We start from the raw sequence: 12,003 nt of genomic DNA, 5'->3' as shown, positions 1-12,003 counted from the left end.
TAAACTTTTGTTGACATGCAATATAAATCGGCTCACATAAATACAAGTATATACTCGTATATCCACGTAAATATCGAATTCAAAGTAAAAGTCGGATCAAAATTCGAAAATTCTAGAAACAAAAATATGAAATTTTTGAACTTCTAATATGCAACCACGAAATGAAATTTATTATTAGTTTTTAGGGCTCAGTCAAGCATCACGGCCCACCACCGGTTTATCGGAGTTCATCACCAGTGGCGGCGGTTTTCCGGAGGTGCTCCAATCGGGGTTTCCAGCCCTTAAAAGCCACCAATTAAGTCAATTAACAATGTAAACATGATTATCATCACTGGTAAATCACAAAACCATACCACGCGATTAACAATTCAGAAAAATCGAACCAAATCTGAATTGGGGTTTCAAAACAACTCAGAGAAACAAGCATGCAAACACAGAAAACTATAGAAAGGAGCAAGAAATCGGGAGAGACAGAGAGAGTAGAGAGTGAGAGAGACGAGAGAGTAGAGAGTGAGAGAGACGAGAGAGCTTGAGGGAGAGAAAAGAGAGAACCGCGAGAAAGGAAGAAAAGAAAGAGAGATGGGCCTGCTGCGTTTTATATACCTAGGGGTGTTCAAGTAATTTTACAAATAAAAAATCATTTTCTGATTTTTTTCCTTTAGAGCAAAATGATGCATTAATTTAATATTTCAAATATTAGGATCATGAAAAGGTGAAAATAACCTGAAACTGAGTGAGCGGTTTATTTTATGCGAATTTCACAAAATAATACATTAAATAGGAATAACCTTTATAAAATTATTTTAAATATCAAAACCTTAAAATAAATCCAACCGTTATTTTTAAAAAGTCTTTGGACCATTTCAGAGATAAAAAATAAGTTTCATAACTTGATCATACTCTGATTATTTTACAAAAATATTTAAAGATCAAATAAACCTAATTTCTCATAAACTAAATTATTTAGTAAAAATATTTAAAAAATTCACAATCACAAATTTGCACATGTAAAGGTCAAATAACATATATTAAAGCATCTAATTCAATCAAATCTCATATCTACCAATTTTCTCATTTAAACTTTATTTATAACTATTTTCCGCAATTATCGATCAATCGATAATTCAAATAATAAACAGTTTTACATACTCTTAATCAAATAACCATATAAACATATAACACCCTTTTTCATCGAATATTTTCCACATACTTCACTAAATTTCTTTTCTTAATCATATTATCAATTTCACTTTTATTTTATCAGCTTTTACTGGTTAGGTCCCATCTAATGTCCCGGCTGACACTTTAACTCGATTATTATTCACACTTCATATCTTAAGTCTTGTACGGACACGTCAAGCAAAAATAATTTATTTTTAAATATTTTTTTACTAATTCACATAATTTACACATAATTCACATAATATATATTTTATTCACATGATATAATTTATGAAAATCTCATTCGTTACAAAAACAAAATATTATACTATTTTTTTTTGAAAGCACAAAATATTATACTATTAATCCAAGTTAAAGCAAAATTATAAAATTGATCTGATTTTAAAAAAATAATAAAATCAAACTAAATATAATTAGTTAGATTTGTTTAGTATAATGAGTTTCAGGACAAAATAAAATAAAAATCAAATTAAATATAATCCGACCCAGGATAAAATTATCTTACAATTAAAAATAATAATTATCTTTCATTATCATATATAAATATCAAGAAGAGTATATGTTTCCGCTAGTAATATTATGTTTTCAAAATTTAAATATTTCTAAATAAAAAACATAAAAGAATATTTTCAATTTATGTTCTAGGGTTTACATCTACCCATATATATTAGTGTTATAATTGAAATGAAGAAATTGAAACTAAAAAATAGTGAATAAATACTGATTAGTTCCTTATCACTTTTAAATTTCTTGTTTCATTTGGAAAACAAAATTTGATATTCAAATATAATATATAGAAATTGTTATATAAAAATTAAAATGACCACACTTCATATCATAAAAATTCAATTTACATTTAAAGATTTAAATTATATAATGTGTTAAAGGGCCATCACAGGGTACTTTAACATATCCCCTCAGAGCTAGCATTATATTAAACTTTTAAGCATGAGTAAAAATGGAAATTTACTTTTTCACATGACAACATAAACTAGAGCATTCATGTGGATCTCACGGACCTCAGACATCAGAGATCGTCCCTGGAATTTCGAGCAATGTAGAGTTTTTTGGGGGGGGGGGGGGGGGGGGGGGTTGGAACAATCTAAAGCCCTGTATGCAAATAACATGTAACAATCCCCAAAAGTTTAGTCCTAGACCAAGTAGCATAGCACCCGTTTTCCTTGCTTTGACTTAATACCAAATCAAAGAAGTTCAATAAATTATTGGCTTAGTGCTCTGCAAATGCTACTATCATGATTGAAGTGCATTCTGTGGATTGAATACAAGCGGAGATTTAAGGAAGTTTGTCATTTAGTGAAAAGGAGGAGATGGAAGAACTGGGGAATGTCCTGGTTGTCCAGTCTGCGGATATTGATTGATTTGCCATTGCCTTTGAGCTTGAGGTCCATATTGCATATAGGCCCCCTCACCACGTACAAAGTTTGCCACTGAGTTGAAGGCAGGAGCTCGAACATTAAAGGAAGTTCCTGCTGGTGGCTGAATCCGTAGATGTTTTTTCATATGCCATTGCGTTTGAGCTTCAGGTCCAGGATATGGGCCTGCAGCTTGTTTCCTTTTGAACTTCGTGGACATTTGAGCTTCAGGGCTAGGATACGGGCCTGAAACATGTTTCTTTTGTAAATGATTATACGGTTGAGATCTTTCTGCAAACTCCTTTGCCAGCTCTTCTAGCTTCTGAACTTGAGCTATAAGATCTTCAAGTGGATACTCGGCCTCAAGCTGATGGTCTTTGACGCATTTTACAACTTCTCTAAGGATGGCAAGTTGTTTACTTATAATGGCGATGTTACCCTGTTAAAATATTTGAAACAAATAAGAAATCAGCTTGACAGTTGGATTAAATACGAAAAGGAATGGGGATTAGAAATGGATCAAGGACAACATACTTCTCGGACATCAGATGCATCCAACAATTTCTTAAAGCTCAAGTGATTTTTTAAGATGGGCACTGGAAGGAACTTCCCAACAAGCTCAAATTCATATATGTATCGGATTGCCTGAAGCCTGTGCCCCTTTTGGATGAGAATTTCGACGAAATCTGTTGGCATAAAACAAGATTCATCAGTTTTCATAAAATTATATAGAAAAGAAAAGACTCTTACAGCTGCTATACAATTATCTTTTTGCAGATAGAAAATATATTGAAGTGGGCATCACTTGGTTGCACCTGCTAAATTTACAGGCCTAGCCCAATTTTTTTTTTCCAGCTTAATAAGGGCGTGGCATCAAGAACGTTTTTTGATGCTGCACTAATAAAATTTGAAATTCCATTTTACCCTTAATGATCTTTTACCATATACAGCATTAAAACATGGGCTGCGCCTCCATAAAGATGAGCGGCTCAACTTTCTTTTCTCAAATTTTAGGATTCAAATATCAGATGAGAGAGAAGGCAAGAAAGCGTACCAGGAATTTTGTGCGCCAGCCCTAGGAGCCGAACTAATTGAGGCACTCTCCTTCTCATATAAATGCTTTCCAAGAGGCCAAGAAGCTCATTTGAATCAACTGAAGAAGCCACCTTATAGACTGCCAAAAGGTTGAAAAACCCAAAAACCTCCACAGGTATCCTGGTACTATTATCTAAAAGCTGTGTTTTCCACTCAACTGCGAATTTGGCAGCCTTCTTTTTAACATGAGGTAGAATTTGTGGTGAAATTGTCAACAGTTTCTCCAGCAAAACTATAAAACACTTGACAACAATAGAATTTATACTTCTTTTACCATTAAGGTTAGAGTTATAACAGCTCTGAATTGCGTCTAAAACAAGTTTAGCTAAATTTTCTGAGTGAATAAAACTGGTTATGTTATCTTCCTCTTTGCCCGTCTCAAGAACAGAGGAATCATTTTGATGCCAATGACAAATACTTGAGGTTGGAATCTGATTTGGCCTTTTATCCGATGATTGGCTGACTTGGCATAACTGAGGAAGATGTTTAATGTGTGAAATTGATTCGAAGTGCCTCTCAAGCTCACTAGCCTCAAATCTTGAATTAAGACCGTAGGCAAAAATAAGATGCAAGAAGCCTAGGACCTGAAGAGGAGTCTTCATTCTTGTTTTCCAATCAAAGGCAACTTTCATTGCATCTTCTTTGTCCTGTTGCTTGATCTCTGGCGATAGATTCATGAGTTGTTCCAACAACAGAATGCAACTTCTCATGACCACGGGGGATTCAAAATTCTTGCCTCCCATCTCTAAATGGGGAGCTCGAATGACATGCAGGACAAGCTTCGCAGGCTCCCCTGATAACTTCAGAAAATTTAATATATCGCTGCCTATCAATTCATGATCTTCTGGATTTTCACTCAAGAAATGCAGCAAACTTATCCCGTCCATGTCAGAAAGGATAGTAACCAGCGCATACCTAACGTCCAATATAGGGGAGTTGGCTTTAGGCTGAGTAATGCAGTCCTCAGCCAGGTCGATTACAACTGTGGATGAATTACATTTTTTCTCAGCCTCCTGTTTCGCTATATCGTTGCTGACTGATAACCTAATTTTCTCATCTTCCTTCTGCTGTATAAGCTGTTCAATAAATCTTCCAACGAATTCTGGAGAGTATTCTGATTCCAGTTTGTACTGAAAAATGCACACAAGTGCCTCTCTTAGTGAAGCCAAAATGTTGTCTATGGCCTCATCCTGCACAAAATGTTTGTTTCAGATTCCAACTTTTAGTTCCCATCTAATCTGCTATCTTAGTCGACACGCTAGCTTATCTTACAATTCCATGCGTGGAGAGAGCACATACTAATTAATCATATATGAATAGTTAATAAATCCAAAAATAAATAATAATATAATAATTATAATAATTTCATGTTTCAAACCATATATTAAACTTATCCTATATCCTTTTTTGTCAGTATAAGCTCACAAAAACTGCCATAAATTTAATATAGTGCGACAAGAGAAAGGGTTTTTACTTTTTTGTCAACCGGGCAACTTGAATTCTCGCACAACGTATGTGAGGCTTCTTCGGCATTCTTCATTAAGTCTCTCAAAAGTGATGCGGGTTGAAACTTGTCACGAAGACCAAAAGCACAAACATATCTAATGGCTTTTACATGCTGCTGCTTTTTTAACATTACTTGAATCAGATCTGTCAGATATAAGAGTAAGTTATATTAATAATATCATATATTTGCAAGGTAAGAGGTCATATTTTTCTAAAGATAAGTATACATTTAAATACTTCAAGATAAGAAGAAAGGTATACTTAACGACAACCAGAGAGACACAATATGTGATCAGATAGGATTACTATTACAGCAATAAAAAATTACTTCGATAAAATGGCATGAAGTTTTTGTTATTAAATTGATTTCTAAGAATGATCTCTGTTCCGGCCGATCTCGTAGATTTGAAATTATGCAAAAACTCGAAAGCAGTAACAAGAAATATACCACTGATTTTTTCGGTGTAACCAAGGAGCTGGCATAATTCTGAAATTTGTGTATGCTGACCAATAACCTCAAAAATGCCAAAGAACTCTTCTGGGTCAAAAGCAGCCCAAGCCCATACGAAGCGAAAAGATTCAGGAAAACAGTAACTTCACCTAAGCTCTTCATTTTGTCCTCCCATTCGTGTGCAAGTACCATTGCTGCTTTTTTGAGACGTGGTGGAATCTGAGGACAAATTTTCATCAACTGCTCCAACAAAAGAATGCTACTTTTACAAACTACATCTCCTTCAAACTCCTTATCTTCTATTATTAGGTAAAAGTCTTGCATAGCATCTAAAACTAATTTTCCAGGATTCACTGATATCCTAAGCACCCTAAAAACTTCGTCAGTCATGGAATTCAGATCCCTTCTGTGATTAATTAAATACAAAAGCAAATCCTTTCCACCCATAGTAATAGAAAATCTTATGTCTGCATATGAACCATCAACACTACATGGTTCAGGTTTCACTATTGAGTGATCCAAATTGCTGCATTGCTTCTTTTTCTGTTCCAATTCTTTCATCTGTTCTTCTAATTCTTTCTTTTCCAACTCAAATTTCCGATATCTATCTTCACATAAAGTTCTGACTGAATCGGCTTGTTTCTCCTCTGCCCCGACACTTTTGAGTCTATATTCATGCTGCTCTTTCAGTTTTAATCCAATCAACAATTCCTGAAGATTTTTCTCCATCGAATCAAGCTTCTTACATCTTTCTTCGTTCAAAATCCACACTGAATCAATTTCTTTCTCCTTCAAATCAATGGTATTAACCAATTCTTTAAAGTGCTTCTCTTTCAATTCAAATTCTTTTTCCTTGTCCAACTCAAATTTTCTGCATCTTTCTTCACATGACATTTGGATTGAATTAACTACTTTCTCCTTATCCTCAAAACTTTTAACGCGATCCCTGAATTGCTGCTCTTTTAATTTAAACTCAGTCAATAACTTTTGATGGTTATTCTCCATTAAATCGAGTTTCTTGCATCTTTCTTCGTTCAAAATCCTACCTGACTCAACTTCCTTTTTCTTCATATCAATATTTTTAACCTGTTCTCTGAAATGCTTCTCTTTGTGTTCAAATTCTTTCATCTGATCATCAAGTTTTTTCTCACCAACTTGAAGTTTTTTGCATCTTTCTTCACTCAACGCATTCTTCAAATCAATTTCTTTTTCCTTCAAATCCTTGCTCCCCACCCACTCCTTGAAGTGCTTCTCTTTCAACTCAAATTCTTTCAGCTGATCTTGAAGTTTTTTCCCCTAATTTCAACTCCCCTACATGTTTCTTCACTTGATACACACTTGAGCTCAATTACTTTCTTCTTCAAATCCATAGCTTCCACCGACTCTTTTAACCGCTTCTCTTCCAATTCAATTCCTTTCAACCGATCTTGAAGTTTTTTCTCCTTAATTTCAAGTCCTTTAATTCTTTCTTCGCTCAAAACATTCTTCGCATCAATTTCTTTCTCCCTATGATCTATAATTACAACCCACTCCTTGAAGCACTTGTCTTTCACTTCAAACTCCTTGACCTTCACATCAAGCTCTTTCTTTTCCTTATCCAACTTGACCTTTTGCAAATTAAACTCACTACACATACATATCATGCAAAATTTTCTTAACCATCTCAATTTCCTTTTCCCTTGCCTCAAGCCGCTTCTCCCACTCCACCAATTTTTTCCATATACCTGCTAACTTAACTTCTCGATTCTCAATACTCTTCTCCTTCAACTTAACAACCTCAAACCTCTCCTCGATAAAATCCCTAATTCCCTCCAACTCCCTCTTCTCCGCACAAAATTTCTCGAAAACACCTTCAACTTGGACTCTCTTCTCATCAACTTTCCTCTCTTGAAACTCCAAGTCCTCACATTTCTCCACAAAATAAATTTGAAAATCCTTCTCTTTCCTCTCCACTTCCCCCATTCTATTCTCCAAACTAATCCGGATGTCATTAAGTGCCTGATTACTGGTTGTTACAGATTGCTCGACTTGATTCAATCGAGCCTCCCTCAATTGAATATCGGTGAAGCAATCTTGTAACAAACGTAGAGTGGAAGAATCTAGATGGTTGTCTAAATTGTTCCACTCAACTAGTAAAGAAAGCATAGCTTTCTGTACATGTTGTTTTTTGGTTTCAGTGAGTTCGATAGCACAATTGATTTTCTCCAGTGAATCCATACATATACATATACATATACATAAAATTGACAGGAGTTCAGACAGCAAGAGAAATACCTTAAAAAGTGACGGCTCAACGATAACGATGTCTTTTGTTTTGGGAAACGATAGATAAATGGATTGGTGATTGATGCATATGAATTATGATTGTTTATGAACCAAAATTATGTGGATTTAAGTTAAATTCGATTTCTTTGAATTTATTTCTCAAATAAAGTACTCAACTTTTTAATATCTCTGGATGTACATTAGATTAGGCATATTGTTTAATGTTAATTATTATCTTTGGCAGTATCTTTTTAGCTTCTTGAGTAAGATATTTGAATACTATTGGTATAAAAATTTCTTCAATAAGAATAGGTAACTATATCATTTTGTTAATTTATACTAGTAACTGGCTCGTGTTTGAATTTTACAATGATCCATCAAATGTTAAAAAAAAAAAAAATATTCTTTAATTTTAGAACGGGAAGTAGACAACAAAGATGATGCAGTGCATTCTCTTCCTATTACTGTATTGAGGCTTTTTTTGACTGGGAAAAGGAGCTTACAAGTGAAATTATGCAGATGATCCTTCAATGTTAAAACATGCTCATCTCAACGTATCATAAATTCATCTCTTCTATTAGATAGCTCATCACGCCCGTATTGTTATTTATTACGTCCCACCCAAATGTCCCAAATGTTTACATAAAAATGATAAAATAGTAGAGTAAATTTAAAAAAGTGAGTAAAGTAGTGGGACGGATTAATATTATATGTGTAAAGTGGGTATAGTGGAGAGAAGTAGTTATTTTAAAAATTATAAAAACCTTACTATTTTTGGATGTAAACAAATGAGACAGAGACTATTATTGTAAACAAACATGAAACATGTTCATCAATAATCAATTTATAAACTGACACATGTTGTGCTGCACTTGCAAAAAATTGACACCTGTTGAGTTGCACTTGCAAAAAAACTGACACGTGTTGTGAGGCCTTATCTCTCCCATTCTGCTTTTTAAAATATATAATTTATAACTTAAAATATATAATTTATAACTTAAAATATATAATTGATTTTAAGTGATAAAAAGCTAAAAACTTATCATTTATATAATTATTTGGATAATTTACTTATATATCAGACCTTTTTTACTTGATTGAACTAAAATAAATAATTTTAAAATATAATTATCTTAATTCGTGAATTTTAAATTTAAATAACATTTACAAACATGTATTTCAGAACTAAAATTAAAAAATAAATAAATAATTAAAATAAGTTAGGAAAAAACATGTCATCACTGACATGTAACTTATCGGCTTATAAGTTGTAAATCCAGCTTATAAATTGGGTCGACAAATACCTGTTGTTAAGTACTTACATGTTTATTGTAAGTCACTTATTTAGTAGTAGCCAAACAAGCATATGTATTGTGAGATAAAATTCGATGAAAATATTATATTTAATATAAGTTGAAAGTCTGGACCTATTTGGCACGGACTTATAATTCAGCTTATTACTTATAAGCCCGTAACAGAAGTCGAATTTATAATTTATAAGCTGATAAATTGAATGTCAGTAAGGACATATTTTTTCTTGACTTATTTTGATTTTTCATTTTTTTATTAATTTTAGTTTTTACAAATATGTTTTAAATATTAATTTAATTTAAAATTTACGAATTAAAATAACTATATTTAAAAATTATTTATTTTAATTTATGTAAATAAAAAAATATAACTTATAAATGAAATTATTCAAACACATATATAACTATTAATCGACTTACCACTTATAACTCACTTATTTAATTTAAATAATAAATTATTTATTTTTATATTTCCCAAGCTGGCACTTAGTTTGGTTCTTCTCTTCTTCTTGTTTTGAAATTTAGTCGAGGGTTCGGTTTATTTGTGTCCAAGAAAAAAAAAAGAGTTATCCCCTAAGGTGTGAAAGTTGTTTTTCTAAAAGTTACATATTCATGCCAAAGCAACTCAAAGGCGGAAAAGGGATTTAATTTCCAGATTGAGGAATTGTGAAGGGGCGTGGATTTCAGATATCGATGATATTTACGAAAATTGCAGCGGAGTATTTTGAGAATCTGTTTAGATCTTATAACTATCTGACAATGATATTAGTGAAATTGTGAATTGTGTAAATTCTAAAGTTAGTGAGAAAATGAATCAAGCTCTTATGGAATACGTCATGCATATGCATCCTACTAAATGTCCAGGACCTGATGGGAGGTCTGCTATACTGGAATATACTGGGGAATGATGTTATTCAGGTGGTTTTGTATTTTTTTAAAATCAGGTAAAATTTATCGAAAAATTAATTTTACCCAGATTATGTTAATTCTAAAATTCGACAGTCCAGAAAGTATGACACAATTTAGACCTATTAGCCTAGCTAATGTTATTTATAAAGTCATTCCTAAGGTGTTGGGAAGCAGGATAAAAATTGTTACTACCCAGTATAATATCATTGACTCAGTCTGCATTTGTAGCCGGGAGATTAATAACTGATAACGTGTTGATAGCGTATGAAATAGTCATGGTTTTAAGAATAGAAAGGGGGAAGGAAGGTGAGTTTACGTTGGAATTGGATATGAGCAAGACATTTGACAGAGTGGGGTTGACCTTTTTGGAGGCTATTATGGTAAAATTAGGATTTGCGAAAAATGGGTAGATTTAATTATGGAATGTGTAACAACAGCATCCTATACGATTATGATAAATGGAGTGAAAAAGGATTTATTAAGCCGAATAGATGGTTGCGTCAAGGTGATCTTTTGTCGCCCTATCTTTTCTTGTTATGCACGGAAGGTTTAATTAGCCTATTAAATGATGTTGAATGAAGAAGTGCTTATCATGGTATTAAGTTTTGTAGCGCAGGTCCATTGTTTACTCATTTATTATTCGCGGATGATTCTATGATTATGGAAAAGCTACCAAATCTAATTTAGAAACTGTTCAAGCTATATTAAAAAAGTATGAGAGGGTTTCAGGTCAGGTAATAAATTTTTAAAAATCTGCAATAATAGTGACTAAATGCTCTTTTTTTGAAGCTCGACTGGGTCTCGGTCTTCGTTTTCTTGGCAGAGTATTTTGGCAGCCATACATGTTCTGGAAATTGGTTCAAGGTGGCGTGTGGGAAATGGTCATAGTATTTCAATATCTCGAGAAAGATGGATCCCTAGAGATAAGAGATTTAAAGTTATTAGCAAGGTTTCATCCTGTTTGTAGAATGCTAATGTATACGAATTAATTTATTCGAATTCAAGGTCTTGGAAGGAAAGTGTAATTTCGCAAAACTTTTTGAGATTTGAAGCAGAGAGAATTCTTCGCATTCCTTTAAGTCAGCAGTCTCACGAGGACAAAATAGTCCGGCACTACTGGAAAAATGGGACTTTTAGTGTTAAAATTGCTTATTGATACCTCCGGTGAGCGGGCGGCTCCGTCCGACGCCGTTCCTGGATCTTCTGGGTATGAATAAGGTGTAGCTGCTGGTTGGGCGCCTGCAAAACAACACCTGAAGGGGGGTTTGGCTCCCACAGCGCCTCCGGTGTAAGAATAAGAACAGGGTTTTGGAGAAGATGAAGATGTATGTATGTAATGGGAAGGTTGTTGTGTGTGTGTGAATATCTGAAAGAGAGTGAGTTTGCAAGAGTATATATTTTTCTAACCCCTAAACCCTTCAGCCTTGGGGTATATATAGCCCAAAGGTAGGGTTTAGCGGTAGTTACCTCTAAATCAAGGTCGTTGGATCTTGGGAGCAGAGGACGCCTGACTTGGTTCGATTACTTACACGTGTCCAGGGGAGGACCACCTCCAGAGTGTCCTAACGGCCTTCTGACACGCGTCGTGCTTGTCTGGTGTATTGGTTGTTGATAGCTGTCATAGTCACGTGCCCACGTACCCTTCCTTGGCGGGTTGTGGGATGTGCATGTGTTTGCTGGGACCTCCCTCATGGTGGTCTTTGCCCTGATCCGGATGCGAGTATGCAGGTGGATCCGGATCCGGGTCATAGGATAGACCCGGGCCTGGTCTCTCCATTTGATTGTTCTGGGAGAGGGGGGTCCTGGTCTATCGATCGAGCCTGGTATTCTTTAGATCCAGGTTGATTCCTAGTCGGGTCTCTTATACCCTATCATTTGCTCCCCACTCCCTTATGCAGATTTTCTGTATGAG

The 12,003-nt window shown here is 34.2% G+C and overlaps 1 protein-coding gene across 1 annotated transcript; it reads right to left on the bottom strand.

Annotated features, from left to right (window-relative positions):
- Positions 1-2,085: 2,085 nt before the first annotated feature.
- LOC141697629 (uncharacterized) lies at positions 2,086-6,755 on the bottom strand. Its single transcript, XM_074502118.1, has 5 exons — positions 5,605-6,755; positions 5,125-5,300; positions 3,610-4,840; positions 3,090-3,241; positions 2,086-2,994 (listed from the first exon to the last, which is right to left on the bottom strand). The coding sequence occupies exons 2-5, from the start codon at positions 5,284-5,286 to the stop codon at positions 2,494-2,496; spliced, it is 2,046 nt and encodes a 681-aa protein (XP_074358219.1). The 5' UTR covers positions 5,287-5,300; positions 5,605-6,755; the 3' UTR covers positions 2,086-2,493.
- Between the last annotated feature and the right edge of the window lie 5,248 nt (positions 6,756-12,003).

The sequence above is a fragment of the Apium graveolens genome, chromosome 11 (assembly GCF_009905375.1).
Source record: "Apium graveolens cultivar Ventura chromosome 11, ASM990537v1, whole genome shotgun sequence".
Taxonomy (NCBI): Eukaryota; Viridiplantae; Streptophyta; class Magnoliopsida; order Apiales; family Apiaceae; genus Apium; species Apium graveolens.
The sequence above is the reverse complement of the archived record's forward strand: the minus strand, read 5'-3'. Positions and strand labels throughout refer to the sequence as shown.

Excerpts from the sequence above, each read along its gene's own strand:
- LOC141697629 (XM_074502118.1), bottom strand. The coding sequence starts at position 5,286 with ATGTTAAAAAAGCAGCAGCATGTAAAAGCCATTAGATATGTTTGTGCT. Across the intron at positions 3,242-3,609 it reads GCTGGCGCACAAAATTCCTG|ATTTCGTCGAAATTCTCATC; the intron begins GTACGCTTTCTT and ends TTATGCCAACAG. Across the intron at positions 2,995-3,089 it reads ATGCATCTGATGTCCGAGAA|GGTAACATCGCCATTATAAG; the intron begins GTATGTTGTCCT and ends ATATTTTAACAG.